The sequence below is a fragment of the Podarcis melisellensis genome, assembly GCF_964234715.1.
Source record: "Podarcis melisellensis genome assembly, chromosome: 9".
Lineage (NCBI taxonomy): Eukaryota > Metazoa > Chordata > Lepidosauria > Squamata > Lacertidae > Podarcis > Podarcis melisellensis.
The window spans coordinates 34,436,585-34,458,021 of record NC_138541.1 but is presented as its reverse complement, the minus strand read 5'-3'; the positions used below and the strand labels follow the sequence as shown (position 1 = coordinate 34,458,021).

Sequence of the window (21,437 nt, the reverse complement as noted above, 5' to 3'; positions counted from 1 at the left end):
GGAGGTAGTAGCTAGACTCATGTGTATTTAAGTTGTTGTGTTATAGTCCCTGTTAACCTTGTAATTAGCATGTGTGACGGCTAATTAAGTCAGACCCTGTGTGCTGGACCATGTGGCAGACATGCTTAATCCTGTGAAATCAACATGGGCTCAAAGGTAATGGAGTCAGCTTAATTTCCTTTGAGGTGAGAGGCTGGGGGGGGGGGATGTTAGCACAACAAAGCATCAAAGAACTAGGTGTGAGAATGCAGATGAGTGGGCATCTCTCTGTGTTACAAGAGACCAGGGCTTTGATTATCAAAGTGGCATGTGCCTGTTCTCTGGGAAAGGCAAGCTGCAGGGCAGGGGTGCAGCTGCCTTTGGAGGAAGCTGGCGCTGCTTGGGATGTGATTCTCAGAATCTCCTCCCAGTAGGCACAGGTTGTATATATGTGTAAATCAACCATATGTCATAAAGACACCACAGTCTCCACTGTGCCTCACTGTCCAAAAAAGAACACAGACTCTGGTATCCCTGGAATCTCACACCACTTGGAGATTGGGAAGGCGTGTAACATTATTTTTTGAAATGTTCCTCTTGACACTATTGTGGAGTTGAATAATCATGCCATCATTCCTTCTAGCTTCAATGCAAACCTGGAAGATAATGGAGCCTTTGACTAAGGATGATAATGTAGCCCATGTTTTGTTTCTTCTATGTGCTTCCATAAGCCTTCACTTTGCACGTCTAGAGTGGGGCTTCAGCACAAGGAGTTAAAATATGCTCAGTATGACAACAAGGCAGAGCACCTCAGTAACATCAAGGAAGTGGGTAGGCACTCTGGCTCTGTTTTGCAGACAACACTTGTCTAGGAGAGGCTTGCTTGGATCTGCAAAGATCTTCCTGTTTATACCACCATCAAAGGGAAAGGCTTCTTAAACTACTGCCTAGCTTGCTCCATCCTGTAACTGGTAGCCATACCTCCCTGCCGGCCGCCATAGGGATGTTGTATCAAATCAGTAAATCAGTCCTAAGGATCCAGGGCTGCCAGAACCTATACTGGCACTTGACCCCCACAAGAAAGATGGAGCTTAAAAATAATCAATATCCTACAATAGCCTTTTGACTCTCCATCTGGCTGTGTTTGAAGTTTAGGTATGTGATTCTTGTTAAGCAGAGAAACTCCATATTTTGTTGTTGCTGCTAAGATGTCTTTGTGACCCAGAAGGAATATGTGGAGATGTCTTTTAAAAAAGAAGAGAAAAGTCAGAGGGACAACAAAGAGAGGAAATGTACAGCTGAGCAGGGATTCTCTTTCATTTTGTCAACAGAATTTGGATATCCCCTCTTCTTCTATCATATCTCTCCCCCACCCACAAATTCTGGATTTGGCTGTGAGAAAGGGCTTGATATACCTATTTGCTCTTATTTAAAAGCATCATTCATTGAAAATTTGTTTTCTTCTTTCTTATTTCTATCACTGTCCTGAAATAGTCCTGAAGGTTTTCATCAAGCAGTGGTTTAATGGTCTGCTGGATTTTTGTTTTGCTAATTGGTCTTCAATCCATGCTTGTTTCATTTATTTTGATTCAGTCATTTCATTTGGAAGCATAGGTGCCCATGCAAATACGCATACTGAATGAAGTTGCCAGGGCAATCATTATGGCAGGTAGTAATTGCCATTTTAAAATTCTGCATAGCTGCTTTGCCCTGTAGAACTACAGTGCAAATACATGTAAGTTGCAAGCACCTTAATTAAGCTGCCTCCGGCATAATCCTTTCCACTTTTTTCTCAATTAATCATGTAATTTAATATGAACTCAGACCAGGGTGGAGGAAGAAAATGAAGGAAGTTTGTTCTGCATCACCACTCTGCTTATTTGACTGGCTTTTTAGGCCCAGCACGTAGTGAAATCTGTTTGGAGAGTCACTGCAGCATGACTACTCCTGTTCCTTACTATGATGGTTAATGCTGTGAGGTGACAGCAATCTCAGGGGCAGGCCTTATGGCGGGTTTACTTTGCATACCATCACTGCAGAACCCCTGGGTTACAACAGCTGTGTAACCACATCACAGCCCCAACCTAGGTGCCTGTTGCTGTTATATGGCTGCTGGCAGAACATTTTTTAATACTGATTTTATTTATTTTCATGGTACAGAAGATAATTTTTGAGAAAACAGTTGTTATAACAGTAAACAGCAATAAAACTTTAAAAATTGTCCAGTAGCACCTTAAAGACCAACTAAGTTGCACGCACACAAAAGCTTATACCCAGAACAAACTTAGTTGGTCTCTAAGGTGCATGCTGGACAATTTTTTAAGTTTTATATTTATTTCGACTGCGTTAGACTAGTAAACAACAAATAATTTGTGGTGATAAAATTGGACTTTTATCATGCCATGTGTTAAAGTTTCATTTGATTACTCTAAGAGATCATGCCACATTTTCCCATGAATGCAGGGTGGATTCCTGCCACAGTCTGAACAATTTATGTATTCAATAAACATTTGCCATACGTTATAAAGGAATATGGATTGTGTTTGCCCTTTGCCACTCTCACCTGGCATGTTAGTTTCTCAGCCAATGCTATTGAACATACTCTGTTATACCAAGAATCAATGTTCAGCTCATCACCGTTATTCCAACATCTGGCTATCTCCATATGACAACAATCAATAGAAAGGCTAAGAGGTCATCTTTTGGATAATCATGAGCAGACAGAATCCTAAGCCCAAGTGGTGCTGGTGCAGGGGACATTTCAATTGTTTTGTTGTATATCAAGCTTATTTGTTTGAAGACAGCATCCCAGAAGGGTTTGATGATGTCACAACACCACCACATATGTAAATATGTAGCTTTGACTACGCATCCCCTCCAACAATTGGGACAGACTTCTTTACATATTTAGGATAGCCTCACCGGTGTATAATGCCAGCTATGCAGAAGTTTTAATGAGGCCTGGCAGAACACTTGAGTAACCAGGTTAAATTGCTTCTCCTGCTAATGAAGCTAATAGAGATCTTGGGTCCAAGATACCAACAAACATTTCTCCCTACAACATGGCAAGGACATATTGCAGCAAGTGTGTGATACAGAGACATTACATCCTCAGCCAGTTTCTTGTAGTTTTCTGACCAAGAGAAAATGATCACTTCCACTTTCCCTGAGCCCAGCCTTGGCTGGGGAGGGCAGGGTATAAATAATAATAATAATAATAATAATAATAATAATAATAATAATAATAATAATAATAATAGTTTAGTTAGTAGCTCCCTGTTGAGGACCAGGTCCAAGGTAGATGATCCTCTTGTTGCTTCTGCCGCCTTCTGGGAAACAAAATTGTCAGAAAGGAATGGAGGAATTGTTGGACATTGCATTCTTGGTAGAGTTTGAAGTCCAACAGATAGCGGGGTCGTTGAAGTCTCCCATGACTACTTTTGAATGTTTTATAATCTGCCCTGGGGAGGTATCATCCAAGTCTTTGATCTGGCTTGGCAGCCTATAGAAGACACCCATAGTAAGGTCGCTGTAAGGCCATCATCTCATGTCAGCTATCATAAAGCTGTGATGTCAGGATTCAATTTCATCACTCAGCTGCATGCCATTGATCCTGAGGGTGGTGTGTGTGATGGGCTGATGCAATATGACACCATATGTCCCAACCAAGAGTTGGAAATGCAGCATTGCCAAATAAAATTATGTCCTCAGTGTGAAGTGGTTTGTTTATACACAATCATATTTGCATTTCCTAAACAGGAGACAATAGACAAATTTTATTGTCACTTTTGTGTTTAGCACTTTTGTGTTTAGCTGTAAGTATGCATACTTCCCGAAAAAAGGCTCTGTACCACTAGCAGTTTGGAGATCCTTTCCACATGACGCAAGCCTATGTCTCAGGAATAATGCATCCACACTGGTGGGACTAATAGCCTGGGTCTTCTATATGCATGCTGCACCAAAGGTCCGTCTGAGTTATGTTCTTCTACCTGCAGCATTTGTCAACATATTTTCTTTGATCTCTGATCTAAAAGGGTCATTGTGACCAACCTGTTTAATTTAGGCTGCAGACCTGGCATATCCTTGTACTGTGATGTGTATTTGCATGTAATAATTCACTGGCATTTTATTTTACGCTTCAGAGGAAGACCAGACAGTGGGTTGGAGGTGCTTAGTGCTTTCCCTGCTGGTCTGTGGTTCAAGATTTTATTGATGTATAGATTTATACCTCATTCTGTCCCATGGGGTCAGGGCAGCTTTCAGCAATTTGACTAGTTTCTTTTTCTTTTCCCAAACTGCTCACAGTCTAAGGCCTTATCCACACTTACCTGTCCTCTGTATTTTCCAGGCATGGTCTGCACTTTAAAGCTCCATGTCTGCACACCCTTTTTCTGCTCCAGAAAAAGCCGTTCTTTAAAGCTGAATTGAAGCAAACAGCAATCCATGGAAAGTTTGAATGGATTGAGGGGAAAGAAAGAGGGGGAAACTAAATGTGCCACCTTCTTTCATCTCACCAACATTTTCCTCTTGCTATTACTTCCCTTATCCCAAAATAGAGGTATCTGACAATGTAACACTTTGTTCACCTCTGCTTCCAATTTTCAGACCACCAGGGCTGGTGCAAGAGATTGCGATGCCTGAGTCTCCTCCACTTCTTTCTTTCCTGCCTCACCTTGCTGCTGTTGCCTCTCTCTCCCCTACTACCTTTTTTTTGCCACTGCATAAAACTACACTTTTTCGAAAGGTCTTTACATTTACTTATTTAGACAGCTACCTCTGATTTTATTGATAAATAAATTCATAACGTATGAGAGGAAAGGGCCAAGTTCCAGCAGGTGAAACAGCACCACAGGAACTTAGCAAGCTGCTTTATGTTGAGAAAGACCAGCAGTCCACATGGCTTAGTATTGTCTACATTAGCAGTGTCTTTCCAGGGTTTCTGGTGGTCTTTCTTAGAACTACCTGGAGATGCCAGGAATCGAACCTGGAAACTTCTGTTTGTCAAGAAGATGTTCTGCCACATAGAGATGGTGGTGACAGTTTGCCTCACTCATTTTGTCTCCTGCTCATAGGATTTATGGTTATTGATGCCCCCAGTAATGGGAAGGCGACCAAGTCTTGTTGGCTTCTTGTCATGCTCAAAGGACTGTTGGCTTTCTATTTTTAAAATGTTGAGGCAAAGTTACACTTAACTACACATTATATGTATCTTATCCCTCAGATTTCCAGAGTAAAGGGTGCCTTCGAGGTTTCCTGCCAATCCCCAACAGACAGGGAAAACTTCTATGGCATCCTGTCTTTAAGATTTATGTTGTCCTGGTCATTGCCGAATGCTTCTGTGGTAAGTGGCGCCTTCTGTTTTCGATTTCCAATATGTAGCAAAAGTTTATTAATATACATTTTCTTCATGTCAAAGTTGGATGCCATCCTTGTTGTGAATTGATATCATCTATCTCTGTGTGAAACATTTTGTCTGAGTCTATTATCTCTCCCTTTTCTGAACCTCCACAATTTAAGATGTGCAGCGTAGCTTTCTCTTTGCAAATTGTAACCATTCATAAAACAAAGTCCTATCATGAGATCCATTTTGAAGTGTTCTGACATATGAAATGTGTCTGCCTGTGCTTTTAGTTATTTGTCAGAGAGTCCCATTTGAAAGGTTCAGCGCTGCTAATTTGCTGATCTTGTGCTTTCCCAATTGCCTGGCAGATGTTAATTTCAAACAAAGGCTTACATTTGCTCTGAGATTGGAATTCCGTCTGGATTGCACATTAATATCTGAAACATATGACTGACTGAATGACCACAAGGGACTTTTACAAGCTTTTGTCCTATAATTAAATTCTGACTGGCTAGACTAACAAGATTGTGTCTAGATGAAGGCACATACAGTAGAGTAAAATTATCTGGTTCTTTTGAGTTGTAACACCTCATAACCAGCCAGTCTTATTTGATGGTGCAAATGCATTTGGAGGCAGGATATATGTATTGGTAAATTTGCTAATCAGTTATATTGCTGGGCTTTGTAGCAACTTGCTCTTAAAACAATTGTTGTTAAGGGAGAAATCTGATTATGTTAATGCTCCTTAGCAAGGGAGTCATTCTGTGCTAAATGATGGGGGGATATATTAGTTCCAGCTCAACTTCCAGTTCAGAGAGGCTCTTGAACAGGAAAGCCTGTAGCTCATTTTGCTAGTTGTGTAGCAAAGCCATGCCATTGTTATGCAGTAGCCAATGTGTTGTTGCTTTATCCCAGGCAAAATTAAAGATGAAGAGAATGTAGATATGTTAATACCATGCTGTTCCACTAATGCCCTGTCCAGGCCTTGTGCCTGTATAAGGAATGCCAACATGAACAGAAGGCACAGAGGGTGCACATGCTGCTGCCCCACCTGTAATATTCCAGTCCCTGTGCCAGTCCCTGCTTGCTCTGCCCCTGACCAGTGCCAATCAGAGCAGCATCCAAGAGGGCCTGGACCTCATGCTCAAAGAGGCCTCAAATTTAGATGCTTGTTAATTTCTTAGCATCTGAGAAGTTTTGCACACTGTTTTTATGCTCATTGGAGCAAAATGAGACACACCCTCTTAGCTTAGAGCTACAGATTTAAGCAAAAAGGAGACGTGATTTGGAGAGATGTCAGGTGGGTTTTGAATAATCGAGTCTTACCAGTGCAACTGGATTTCCCCCCCCTCCCTCATGCCCACTGCAAATTGGTTCTGGAGAGGGTTCAGGAGAACCCCCAGAGCAGCATGTGAGGGGACGGGGTGAGGCTTGTTCCATCTGGCAAGTTGAAAGGTTTGCACCGATGGAACGATAGCCATAGCACTACGTTGAATTCCTCTCATTGCGTTTTGTAAACTGATAATGATTTCTCATATTAAAGAGTATTAAATGTTCATAAATATCCATAAAATATATTGGCCCTGATGGTACAAGATAGTGATGAGCATGTCCTCTTAGATCAGCTCATTGTACAAACAAACTGCTCACTCTTTTGTGTCATCATTTTCATTTTATTATAGTTATGGGCCTTAAAATCTGGAAGTGGCCTGGGCATTCATGTTCCACAAGTATTGCTGCAGTTGATTCTTCCCATTGCTCTCTGTTTGAATTGCCAAGTTAAAGACTATTCTTCTTTGCCCTTAACACTTAAATAAAATGGATAGTTTCAGGAGTTGTGTGGTTTCTTCCACCACCACAGGATTATAAATGAGGAAGCTGCAACAGCTGCAATTCCGCATTCTGTGTGATTATTAAAGGAAATACAAGCCATGTCCTGCATTAAACACATGATTCTGTTTCACCTCAGAAGGCCAGTATGAAGAAATAGGTGTGATGTTGTAACAGCTGCTTGGGAAGTTTATTTTCACAGAGAAGAAGCTAAAGAAAGAAAGAAAACTGAGGTGAGGTGCAGTATGGCAGATGATCTCTGCAGACTATAGTCATGGAAATATTTGACAGAAGGGGAAGGGCCATAGTTCAGGGAGAAAGCACATGTGTTTCATGCAGAAGGTCCTAGGTTCAATTCCTAGGATCTCTAGGCAGGGGAAAACTTTATCTGAAATCCTGGAGAGCCACCGCAAAGCAGTATAGACAAATACTGAACTCGATGGTCCAATTGTGTGACTCAGTATAAAGCCACTTCATATGTTCATATTATGGCTGAAATGAAACGCCATTTGCGTGTTGGGTGGGGCTGTTGTGAGGGACTTTATCTGTATGTGCTGAATATGTTACTGGCCTAGCTGAACGCTCCTGCTTCTGATAATTGAGTGCCTTTTGCAGGCTTTAATTAATGAGGTAAGTTAAAGCTTGTTTTCAAATGGCACTGCAGAAGGAGATTTAGCACACATAAATATTACACCACTCTCCTGGAATAGCCTTGTAGACCCCTGGGTCTCATTTACCCTGGGCTATATCTTCAGCCTGAGAACAATTATTATGTAGTAATTATAATGGACCATTCATATTCTCTCTTAGGTCCTATTTAAGTCTTTCATCTTTTGCGTCTTCAACAGCTCACGTTGACCTGCATTTAAGGAATGGCACTAAATTTAAATTTGAAAAGACATATTTAAAAATGTTCAGTGGTAGGATGCTGTTTTGAAAGAATATGAAGCTGAAATTACTATTTTTTTAAAGCTGGGGAAAGTAGAAATGGAAGCTTTAGTGTACAATGGTAGGGACAGGTGAATCTTCCAATGTCAGTTTCTCTTGGTTTGTCATAGAATCATAGAATTGTAATGTTGGAAGGGATCCCAAGGATCATCTAGTCCAACTCCCTGCAATGCAGGAATCTCAACTAGATCATACATGGCAGATGGCTAGCCAACCTCTGCTTCATCTTAGTTTACCACATTGCTGCATCAGTTTGCATTCTAGAAAGTCCTCACAAAAATTTGTCAGCATCTTGCTGCACATTTCTCCTAGTGTGCATACTTTTTGTGTGCAACTTCACTCGATATGATTCATTTCGTGTGCTATTTTTACTAGTGCATATTAACCTTTTATGAACACATTTCCCTAATATACTATTCCTGAAGACAAAACTGCACCCCCAAATTCAGAGAATTGCAAATTTTGAAGGACAGCTGTTGTTTGGTTGCCTTACTGATTCAGCAACTGCCAATTAGGTAGGTTTGAATTCAAATGAGAAGAGTACTTCATTTCTTCTACCCCTAAAGTGAGTAGGGTTAATGATTAGCTATGAACAATTTTAAGATATTGCAATATTGCTTTTTTCCCAAAGTCTCTAAATCATATAGCACACATTCCCAGATCTTAAAACAAGTTAGACTTATTTACTTACCACCCACATCAGAAGGAATTTCAATTACCTGGAGTCACATAAAACTGGAACCAGGACAAGAAAGTAAAAACTATTTGTTGTTTTTTTTGCTAGCAGGCTGTTAATAATAATCTTCTAATCACATAGATGCCAGCATCAAGAAAGATGCTCACATTTTCACCTGAAGAGCAAAATGAGCTTGGTCATCACAACCTCTTAAAAACATCTTGACATTTCTGAGATACAGGTTTTGAATTATATGACTCAGTTCAGGGATCTTATAGTCAAGTGACTGATGTTACTTTCTTCCAAAGAGTTTTCAATGCTTCATTCATTATTTGAATGCATTGCCAGAAACTGCTACCCATGCTTATTTTTCCTTATATAGTGAATATGTGGTAAAACCAGCTGTGTCCTCCTCCAAGATTCAATTCCATCGCCCCCCCCCCATGAAACTCAATATCCCATGGGTTATTGAGCATGCTCAGTTCTCATTCACCTGTTTTGGGAGAAGGGATTTTCTCCCACTCCTCTTTTAGGTTTTTCTACCAAACTCTGGAGTACTCTTGAGCTTGCTGATTATTCAGTGGTCCCATTTTACTATCAGTCTTATCATCCATTACTTGAGCTTGGTATAAAAGACAGTGATATAGAATGCCATTAACATCAAGCTATTAAAACAGGTTGGTTGATCCTGTGACTTTGACTGCACACACAAAGCTTACCGCATGCACAAGCTTTTCATTCTCTTCTGTGGGAATGGAAATGCCTTGTGGTTGCAATGGAAAACTATTTGCTCATGCTCATCATTTTCCACTTGCAGAAGAGAATAAGAGGATTTTAAAATTGTATATTTTAGGTGAACATAAGCCACATTGAAATAATAGGTCGTATATTCACATATTGGTTTGGATCTTACATTGCTCTTCCATTCATGTTTGGGTTGGGGCAACATCTGCTGACTCTCCACTCCATCTTCAGTCACCCACATTATTTCCGGATGTGGAAATTCAGTCACAAGGCCCCAGGAGGATATTTTTGTGGGAGGCTGTAGCAGAAAGGATGAGGTGGGAAAACTCTGTTCCATTGACACTCCTGTTCCATTCACAAAAAGAAAAGTATGACCCAACTAATGTGGAATTGATTTCTATATAATATTTTTCAAGGCATTTCTCCTCTAATATTAAATGGCTAAGCAATGAGAATTTCTATTCTATATTCAGTGGTTGATATACAGAGCTACTTCTGTAGATTTGTTTCCCTGGGGCTCTTCTCTCTCCCTCTCCTTCACCTGTCATGGACAGAGCTCCTAAATAAATCATGAGAAAAATATTGGTTCTGTGAATCGACTCCTAAAAAGTAATTGTGATACTTGATGCGATGGCCGCTTGAGACCGTCTCATGGTGACACTAGGCCTTGAAATGGTGCTTCTCTTACTGAGAACTCATAAGAGAGGTCTTTCTGAGGTGAACCAAGTAGCCTAGAAAGTGAATGCAAATGTTATTTTTCTCTGTCCTTGAGAAAATATGCTTCGTGCTATATTTGAGACAACAGCAGAAATAAAAGATAGACAACTCAGCTCTTTTTTTTCTTCATGAAAATTTAAATCTGAATTCACTATCTACCTTGTCCCCCAAATTCATCATGTACTAGAAAAATGATGAAAAACTTTACCTGAGGTTTTCTCCCCTTTTTGGAAAGGGAATCTATTTGAATTTTGCAAATGTGAAACAAAACATTTTTCGTGCCTATTATCAGTTATTTGAACTAGCGTTGCATGGGTTTACTTGGTAAATGTGTGGAGTTTTTCTGGGTGGGATAATTTGGCTGCCTATGAAATGCATGAAACAAGAACCACTGAAGCAAAAATGGGTACCCAACATGCCCACTGTGAGGAACAGTAGTGTAGTGGTTAGGGTGTCAAAGCAGGTCCAGAACTCACTGGCTGACCTTGATCCAGGCATGATCTCCCAGCCTAACCTACCTCACAAGGATGTATCTTACCCTTCAAGTGCCCCAATTTATCCAGGACATCCCAGAATTACAGAAGCCATCCTGGCTTTTGATTTGGCCCCAGAATGTCCCATTCCCCCCCCTCCAGCCCCTCCGCTGCTGAGCTCAGGAGGAGGATGAGCTGGCACTTACAGAGGTTGGCGCTCTCTCAAGCGAGTCAGCTGACTCTCACAAAAGCACGGCACCAAAAGACATCCATCCCAATTTTCACCAGTCTTCTGTGTTAATGTGCATATACACAAAATGGATTCCATAAAGGTGGCACCAATGTAATGTACATTTGACAGCCATTTCTTCTATGTGCAGTATGCACATGTGTGTTTTGACTCACTGTTTAGATAACACTGGCAATAGAAAGAAGCACTCTGAAGTACAAAAGGCAAGTTTCCTAAGGTTTTGGTCCTGCTTTGAGAACAGTTTCAGAGGTTTCTATCTAGAACATAGAGCATCCTCATTTGAGCTGCTTTGCATCTTACCAGAATCCCTTGCCACACTAATTGGGAACCCAGATGTAAAATCTTGTATAGGCACGCCAATTATATATAAGCGTTTGGAGTACCACATCTATCTTGCTTGTCTAGTCTAGTCTAACTAGCTAACAAGTTCCACCTGCCCAGTAATTATTGCTATTTGTATATTATGGTTTCCCAATTAGAAGATTTCTCAGGAAGGTTTTTTTTTTTTAAAAAAAGAGGTCAACACCTTAAAAGATTTAATATATCTTTTCATCCAAATGTGTTAAAATTGGATGGCAGAAGATTACCAGTTGCATCTTTCCATGTGCCATATGTAGCTGTGTATAAGCATGTGATGCTGCTATTATATTGAAATTATTCCCTCTCTCCAGTACTTCATTTATGCAGAAACTAAGGAAACTGCAGTTTAGGGCCTTAGATTATGGATATCAGGGGGGGAAATTACTACATTTTTTACTACATATCAAGTTTATATAATTGGTTAAAAAATAAAGGCAACTAGGGAGACAGGAAACAGTTGAAAATAAAAAAAGTCATTATCATTCTGATATGACAATAACATTGTTAATGAACCTGAGAAAAGGTTTGATCTAATCATTCATCAGTTTCATGAGTAGTTGACCAGTTGACACATGCATGTGCATGGATGTCTTAGTTTCAAATGTACATACTTCAGCTTAATGGCAAAGTGAATGTGGCCTCAGTTTTCCTTTTGAAATGAAGCTGATTTGAGGGAAAGTACACAAAGCAATAGTATTTCTCAAGAAACAACAGGATGGCTCCATGTCGTGCATGATAATATGTGTACACTGATTCAAAAGCCAGTGGTGAAAGCGCAGTAAATGGTCATGTTTACACAGCCTAAGTTTACTTAGTTATTGATAAACACGACTAATTTAGGTCTACTAATTTCAGTGAGTGTACTCTGTGTGAAATTTAGTTGAATATTACTCTCAGTGTATAACTGCTCTTGAGTTGCTGTACATTAAAATTGTTCATGTATGCTAAGTAGGAAGTCATAAGGTATTTTCATTTAAAGGTATCTTATAGTATACAAATATGCTTATTGCAAGTTATATATTTTAGTTTCTTCGTTTTTAGTTGCATTTACTAGTATGTATGCAAATATAAAAGTTTACTATTACTATTTTCAGTTCTGTTAGAATAATACACTTTTCTTTGGTAATGCTACAGGGCATTAATAGCATAGGTCTTAATCTGGTCCTGCCTCTTTCAGAAAAAAGGGGTCTTGATATTTAAACTGTGGGCTGTTAGAAGGCTTTACCCCTGTTTTTGGATATTCCCAATTGCTATCATAGATTCATATGTAATTAAGCTGGCTGCATGATAGGTAATTTACATATAAATCACATGTAGTGGGCAATTGCACATGCAGTTTGTAAATGTGTGGGCTGTATTCAGAAGACATCATCAAAACTGCTTTGAGCTTTTATACATTCAAGGACTGTAGGTCAAGAGGAGTCAGTGCAGCCCCCTCAGCACAAGGGGAATCCAAGTGTCCACAGGATGTAATATGTACAACAAATTCTTCTGGTGGTGGTGAACAGGGAAACTATATACAGTGGTACCTTAGTTTAAGAACAGCTTAGTTTTTGAACAACTTGGATTAAGAACACTGCAAACCCAGAAGTAGGTGTTTTGCTTTCTGTTTAGTGTGTTCCATTTGTAAATTGAGTCCCCTGCTGCTATGGGAAAGCACGCCTTGGTTCAAGCACGCTTTGGTTTAAGAATGGACTTCTGGAACAGATTAAGTTTGTAAGCCAAGGTACCACTGTACTAATACCAACAGTATAAATACTCTGAAACAAACAAATAAAATATATGAAACATGGCAGCCAGCAGGTTGATTTCCTCCCCACACCCTGATGGAAAGCATAATTTGTCTTCTGGACAAATATTATGTGCTTGTCTTTCAGGCTTGGGACACTGTCTAGAGTCTTGAGTCCAAAGACAGATTCTCACATACTGTTGAGGTTAATGAAACTTAGGTACAACTAACTTTATTTAGAATGGAGTTTGTTGTCTAGAGAGGACTTAAGTCCTAGATTCTCTTTTTGTAAAAAGTTAACACCACCTTAAAGAAGAAATGGCAAATACCATAATACTGTAAGTAAACAAATAAAAAGAACCCCACTTATTTTTTTAAAAAAATCTTCCCAAAGGTAGGATTGCCAGTTTCTGGTAGCTGAGGCTGATTTGGAAATGTCCTAGCAGATGCTGTGGAATCTTACAGAAATGGTGGCTTTGTACTTCCTATTGTGGGTTGTTGGTTGCAATTTAGCTGCAGAGTTGCATCATAGCTAACATAACACCACAGCTTAACAATCAATTTAATTGTACATTCTGTTCCATTAGATTGTACATGGATAAAGTTTTCTTGCTCAGAGCATTCCCATCACTTCCCACGTATGTTTGGAAGAGGTTGGAAAAAATCCAAGTCATGATTTCCATGTCATTCATGTTCTTCCTCAATGCTTCACCCATTTGGTAAAGAGTCCCTTAAACTTTTCCACTTGTGCACATATTCCAACACCAGAAATAGCACCAAAGTGTATGATCAAATTTGTTTTAGGGTTGGCCATTTTTACCACCTAAAGCTTCATACCTTTTGCACTTTACTACAAATGCAGGGCCACATGTAAAGTGATAGTGCCTTTGGATCCCCATATATGTGGTTGCATGCAAATGGTACAGTGCTGGCACTGGTACTTGTAAGACAGTGGCTCCCGTGAAGCTCAGCTTGTCCATTATTAATCACAAAGGTCAAGAAGTGTGAAAGCTGAGGTTCATTAAGACTTCTTCCAGCAAGAATGGTAGCAGAGGAAGAAAAATGGATACAATTGGAGGATCAAACTCTGTAAGGAATTAGTGTGATGCATTTGCTCACAACCCTTCCCCTCCCATCATAATCCGGCATGCATAGTTCCTCACTCTGTTTTCTATTGCATTGTTAGATCTCTCTGACCCTTCCAAAGCAGCTTCATATTTGCTTAGTACTCTGCTTGATTATTATGTAGGTACAATATCTGCCTTTTCTTGAATGATTAGCACCAGCAGTCCTTGGACCACAAGTCTGTACCTCTTTTATATGGTAATGAATCCTTCATTTCCCATTTAGGATTTTAGCACTAAGGAAAGCCCATCATTTCTCTGTCTCCCTTGAAGCACTCCATTGCATGCCTGCACACACATGAGTAAAGCTTGCTAAATTTGCTAGACTGTTACACTTTTATATGCCAGAGATCAATTATTTTGCGGGGAACTGTTTGTTCTTCTTTATGGATTAGCTGCTTTAGGAATTGTTCCTGCTAACCTTTCAGCCAGCAACCATGAATTCCTTGCTTCAGAAGCAGACTGGAAAGCAGAATTACATATTACATCAATGCAAATGTTAAAGGAACACTTTAAACCAGGGCAATAGTCATCCATACCTTTGAGGTTATATGACTCACAGAGTTCACAAACAATGACTTATTTGTGATTGCATCAAAGATAAAACTTTTTGTAGATGATGCAACACAAGACGCAGGAAATCATGTGATCGTAATTCATGTCTGTACAAGTAAACCAAACTTAGTCTCACCTCCTACTTCTAGGCTAAGTATAGGTAACAACTTCACTGCATTCTAAGGCAGTAATGTGAACCTGCCCAAGTACTCCCTCTATACAAACACACACACTTTTACTTTCTCCACAGTTAAGACATGCACTTTTAAAAACTGCTTCTTCCCAGTGTTAGGAGCAGTAGATGCTCTGTGACTTTAACAACTGGAAGCACTTTTATAAAATCAGATGTAGAAAGTTTTGAAGCTAACTATAGAAACTGTTCAACCATTGTCCTTCCATTTCTACTAGTGGGCTAAAATCCTATTGTCAAACCCTAGTCATAATAAAAGCTAGGCTGTCTTATCGACTCTTGTGGGTCCAGGTGCAGTGCAGCTGTGGGGGTGGGGGTGGGGTCAAGGCATGATACGGTTGCAATAACTGCAGGACAACCAACTGGGATTTTAAGCAGGACACAACTTTATTGATGATGGATGTCAGTGAACTTTGGCGAAGATATTGGGTCTGTACTGTATCCTGAATCAACTGTCCCATCTGCTGGCTGATTATATTGGTAGGGATAACCAAGGTTAAGGATCACCCTATGAAGCATGGACATAGCCAGGATTTTTGTTGGGGGGGGGCAGAACCTCAGATTTGTATTTTTTTTTATTGATGGGGGGCAGCTGCCCATGCTATGAAGTACATCAAATTGGGGTGACTGCCCCAAGATCATCATTGGGGTGCCATGGCCCCTTCTGGGGTGTCTGGACAGATCCAACCCCTCAAACCCTTAAACGGGATACCCTGATTTTTTTGAGTGGGGCCCCCCAACCCCCATCCACTTAGACTAAGGATCCAGCCCAACTCCTTGCCTACCGGTGCCAAACCACTTACATCTGCAACCAATCCTTAAGGCCATTTCAAATGTTCAGGAACCAAATGTCATTGGCCATTGGTGAGAAATGCACCGTACAGGGTCCTGTTATCAAATGTGATGCCTGGGTGCTGAGTCACCCTGCCCTCAAGTCATAGTACCGTGATAGCATAGCTGTGTTCATTTTCTTTTGTGTGCTGTTCTTTTGTGTGCTCCATGGCCCCTCTTCAATTCTGCCTTTCTAGCAGCTCAGACCACAGGATTGTTATTATGCTTGGGACAAATATGCTTGAGAGAGCACAAGAATCCTGCTTCCACTGCATTCAGGAATGCTGTCTGCACTCTGACAATACTTACAAGAAGAGACTATAATTGCCAACAGCCACTGGTGTGAGATCAACAACAACTTAGTCTTTTCATTATTGAAGGATCGGGGGGAGGGATTAATTCCAGGAAGAAAATTAATGTTAATATCATGGAATTATAGGAGCATAGACACAACTTGCTGGAACTGACTGGGTTGCTAGGCAACATGGGGCAACCAAAGAGGCCAGCATGTGCTCTTGAATGTGAATGTACATGCTCTTTATGCAAAATGTTGAATTGGGTCCAAACAAAAATACAATTGAATTAGGTCCAAACCAAAAATAGTAAAGAATGCAATCAATCTATGTTGCCATATGATAGCTGGGGGAAAAAAAAGTATTTGGAAAGAAACAAAAACTGCCACATTATCTTTTCTCTGTTTCCTCCCCGCTCTGTATTTTGAAAACAGTCATTTGCTTCTCATTAGGAGTCTCTTTAAATATTTGGGCGTGTGCTGATATAGTAAGTTGCTTACTAGAAATCGCTTAGGACTCCTGCCTTTGTTGAATGGGACTCATGTGAGTTGTGCAACATCCTGCTACCGTGACGGGGAAAAGTGCTGAGTAATGCCAGAAGCAGAGCCCTCTCCTATGGCTGATGCAAACCTGGAGAATTTGCATCATCATCACTCAGCAAGAGTAACTTGGTATGACAGGAGCTTATATACAAGACCATGCGGAAGCTGAGCTGGCTTCCAGTGAAAGAACAGCACCAAGGTAGTAGCTGTGTGTGAAAGGGCAGGTGTTCCTGTAGCACTGAGATAGCAGTGAAAAGTAAAAGACACCTGAAGAATTTTATACCTGTTGGCACAGGTGGGTTGAAAGGCTACAGGCAGTGAATGTCTCTCTCTCTCTGTAGAAGCAATTAGCTAGACAAAGGCAGAAAGAGGAACGAAAGTGCCTGCTGGAGTGTTTTACAAAACATTCATTCTTGGAGAGTGCTGGTAGCACTGAAGCATGTTTAGGAAGGCTCCCGGACCGGTAGTCTGTAATGGCAGCTACCTGCAGGAGCAATCTAACGGCAAGTTGCCCTCCAAGTGCAAGACCAAGGCAGCCGAGGGAGACAAAGTGGTTTTGAAGAAGAAAGTAACTTTACTGAGAGGGATTTCTATTATAATTGGCACTATCATTGGAGCAGGAATCTTCATCTCTCCCAAAGGAATCCTCCAGAACACAGGCAGCGTGGGAATGTCCTTGATTGTCTGGACTTTCTGTGGCATCCTTTCACTCTTTGGTAAGTTTGTGAAAGTTTATAATTGATCCTTGGGGGGCGGCAGGTGGATTTAAAAAATCACAAAAGAGACAAAAGTTTGATACTGGAGATCAAAAGCCTGATTTGAGACCCAGAACTAACACTGCTTCGGTATTTTGGGGGTTATTTTGCCGCTTGGCAACCACTGTAAGTTGCAAAGATTGCCATGAGAAACTCGGTACAGCAGGACTTTAAGACCAAAATTGTATTTCTTACGACTCCCTGAAGGAATTGCAGAGAGAAGTCTCCTTTATCACATCATAAAATTTGCTGTTTGTGTTGGTTTTCAGTTTAAGCTTCGAAGAACAGGTAGCAGCACACTCACAGAGGGGCTGGCAGCTGGGGGAGGTGAACCGCTTGGTGGGAAAAACACCTGCGAAATGTACACCTAGATTGACCTAGTTCCCCATTGGTTAGATTCTACTTTTGCATGAACTAAACTTCTTTTGAACTCTCTGGTGGCAGGAAGAAGGAATAAAACAGGAGCACTCTAACTCAGTGATTCCTAATTAGCTAAGTACTGCGGACCCCCTGTTTTTCAAAAGCCAAGCCATGGACCCCCTACTTTTGAAAATTTTGATATCTCTATGGTGTTTTTTTGTTCTGTGAAAATGCCATGGACCCCCTTGGGTCAGTTGTGCAGACTACCAATTGGGAACCACTGCTCTAACTAATTTGATTTTTTTCTTTTAAAAATATTAAATCAAAATCTCATTTGAATGATGACTTGGAACCCCTCACTTCTAACCCTTAATCTTAAAGCCAGACATTCTGCTAATGTTTAGAAAAACTATTATCTTGCTAATGGCATCTGTAGTTTGAGCATGGATATTAAAATTGAAATCCTATACTTATTTACCAGGGATCTTGCTGGAGCTTACTTTGAAGTATACATATATAGGATTGCAGAGTGAAAATAGATTCTGGAGCTCTCCGTTTAAGACTAAATGGTCAATGTATATACCAGGTTTTTAAAACTTTTTTTTTTTAAAAAAATGATATTCCAATTTAAAAAAAGACTTTATAACATTTATCATCTATATAGATGAAGAAATAGCCTGGTTATATCCAGAACTTCTAAATCTATCAAAGAATGGGCCTCTTGATTGCCTTAATAAGTTAATCTCAAAGAAGCTGAAGTCCCACATGACCTTAGGTATTACTATTAGCCTAGACGACTTATTTTCTGGTATTAGGAACAGTAGGCAAATGAGAGGGGAGTAAAAGAATCTCTGCTCAAGAAGTGGAATATGTGAATGTTGCCCTGTGTCAACTTACTGTGCACTTGAAAGATTAGAGACAAGGCTTTATCTGCCCTTGCAAAACATTTTGAACAGAATCAGAACGTATAGCTGTTGGGCCAACAATAATATACAGGGCCAGCGTAAGGGTCAGCCTCAAAATAATTTCATTTTAATTAGTACAGGAGATGGATTTTGTTTCTGTTTATGCTACGTTCTAATTGAGCATCAGCATCTGGGCTAATAGAGCACCAGTGTCCGGGAGTGATGTGTTTGGAACAGAAGAAATAAAATGTAAACGCATAAATTTACTTTTTTGTGCTAAATTCTCTTAAAAGTATTTGGTCAGTAAAGGTCCTCTTAGTGTTCTCTGCACAGCTTTGACAACAATTTGATAGACACTGCCTTCACACTGTTTCATCTTCTACTCTTCTTCCTCATGGATTATGCAATAAGAGATCCAGTTGCAGAATTCTTAAATAGAAAACAAAGCACAGGTAGCTGTGTAACTCTTAAATGCAATTCTTTGAAGTTAACTTTAGAGGAGAACTTTCAGATAGCACTGACTTTTTCCTCAGAAAAGGAGCTTATGTTGATTGGCATATGTTAAATAATTCCACTATCTGTATATACAAAATTGGTCTGCTAACCGTTATGTAGATTGAAGTGAAAAGAAATAAAATTTGAGATGCAAGTGACTTTATCAGGTCTATTTAAATGCTCTGGTGGCCCTTAGAAGTGATGCTTTAATAAATACATTTAAATGTAAAAAGAGAGAGACTGAAATGCTCAAAAGTAGCCATCAGAATATTCAGTGAAATTATGAAATAATGTTAATGCAAACCATTGATAAAAATCTCCAGTAAAAGGAAAGATGATTCCCTGTGACAATTTTTACTACTGATTTATATTGATTATGGATTGCATGGGTTATGAATGGAACTCTATTCAAAAAACTAATAACACCCAAATTAATATAATATTGTTGACTGTATTTTGTCTCCTAATCACAAGTCTTCCCTTTTTCAAGACAATTTGAATAATGGCCAACTGTCTGCAGAGGCTCAGGGCACCCACAATTAATTGCATAAAGTAACACAACCAACTACAGGACTTCTAGTCCTGGTTGGAAAGGGATGTTTGCACACAGTTGCTGGATTGTGATTCAAAATAAACTGAGCAATCCTAACCCCACTTATCTGGAAGTAAGCCCTGTTGAATTCAGCAGGTCTTACTTCAGAGTAGACTTTGTTAGGATTGTGCTGTTTAGTCATACCCAGAGAAGTCCCATTGAAATAAAAAAAATCATAGAATTGGAAGGGGATCCGTGGATCATCTAGTCCAACCAATGGACTTAAGTCCATGAATCTCCGTGGATCTACTCTGATTGTGCCTTAGTTGGATGCCACCCATTGTCAGAAGATAAGTCAATAAATAAGTTTTTTAAAAAAATAATCTCCTGAAGCATTTGCATGAATAGGCCTTGTGTAGTTTTCATGGGGCATGGAGCATGAATGTAAGCAAATGCTATTGGGCTACATGCATGCTAATAAAATGTATGAGGCTGACTATTCATTATAGATAAGCATGGCTATCTTTCAGAAATGATGCCTTAATATTAATTATAATTTTGCAGGTGCGCTCTGTTATGCTGAACTGGGCACAAGCATAAAGAAATCTGGTGGGCATTATACATACATTCTGGAAGCCTTTGGCCCTCTACCTGCTTTTGTAAGAGTATGGGTGGAACTGCTCATTATACGGTAAGTCTATTCTGTCTGCATCTTTTGTTTTGTTGTCTTGTACTCCCAGTATGCTTTTGAAAGTCAAAAATCAATTTAAAATATGGTGTGTGTGGACATAGTCCAGCTGTGTTCTGTCCCTTAGTCTGTGCATCCTGTTCTTGCTTCCCAAGATTTTCCTTTGTGACATAGTTGGACCGCTAATTGTTAATTTGTAAAAATTAAGAAACTCTAAAAAGCAATATTTTTTAAAATTAAAAAAATGCTTAATTTTGTTTGCTCTAAAAAGCTGAAGCAGAACATTAATAATACTCAGACCTCATGTTGCATCACAATGTTGGTTTAAAACTATCCAAGCCTTGTAAGTTCCCCCCAATAAATCACAGTGTCTGCTGGCTTTTATGAAACTTACTTGCAGGTAGTAATCATCATTTTCCAGCAACTCCCCTGGTGCATCCATGAGACATGCACACCTGTGTTTGATTCAAATTTGGGCAGATGGGGCTATACAATATGAAAGAACCCTCCCATGTGTCTATTGTACATGGAATTGTATGCATGCAGAGTCTGGCTTTGTGGCAAATATGGCTAGGGCTAACATTTCAGTATGCTTCGTGCCTCCATTCTACTTCAATATAGTATTGACTATGTAGTAATATTTCTAAACCCTGCCTTGGAGTCTTTGGTAGAAAAGAAGCTGTAAATCAATGCCCTGCTTTTTCTTATAAAAGGGAGCCCCACTGGAATTTCCAGTGGGCTGGGCATGGCAGGCTGTGGGAACTCTGTGGGTGGGCACCACAATATTTTAGACCACAATATACACCAAATGGTGACAAGGAAGAGGGTGACTGATGGGTGTTCAGGAGCAAGATCTGGAGTGGTCCCGAACAAATTTAAAGCTTCACTTGTAGGTGTCTTTTAGTAAAATGTGAAAATCTATGTGAGGCTGAAATTGTGTTCTGTTGCCCCAGGGTGATCTGAGAATATTGCACTTCCTCTAACACTTTATTCCCTGCGTGAAAAAGAAGTAGAGCTGGCTAAACTGGTTTCAACCTACAAGTTCTCCCGCCCCCTAGCCCAAGAGATTCCATTTTTATAGTGGCCCACTTACAACATTGTTAACCTACAATTTACACTG

At 40.0% G+C, this 21,437-nt stretch overlaps 1 protein-coding gene across 3 annotated transcripts in view; it reads left to right on the top strand.

The window, feature by feature from the left end:
- Positions 1–21,437, top strand: part of SLC7A11 (solute carrier family 7 member 11) — a 97,484-nt gene that overhangs the window by 28,046 nt on the left and 48,001 nt on the right. The window contains exons 1-3 of one of the 3 annotated variants that reach the window (XM_081926106.1): positions 7,370–7,388; positions 17,224–17,298; positions 20,194–20,320. In XM_081926106.1, coding sequence (XP_081782232.1) covers positions 17,253–17,298; positions 20,194–20,320 — 173 coding nt within the window. In that variant the 5' untranslated portion in view covers positions 7,370–7,388; positions 17,224–17,252. Of the gene's footprint in view, positions 1–7,369; positions 7,389–16,496; positions 17,299–20,193; positions 20,321–21,437 lie in introns of those variants that run through there. The other 2 variants (XM_081926105.1, XM_081926104.1) reach the window with 2 other exon arrangements.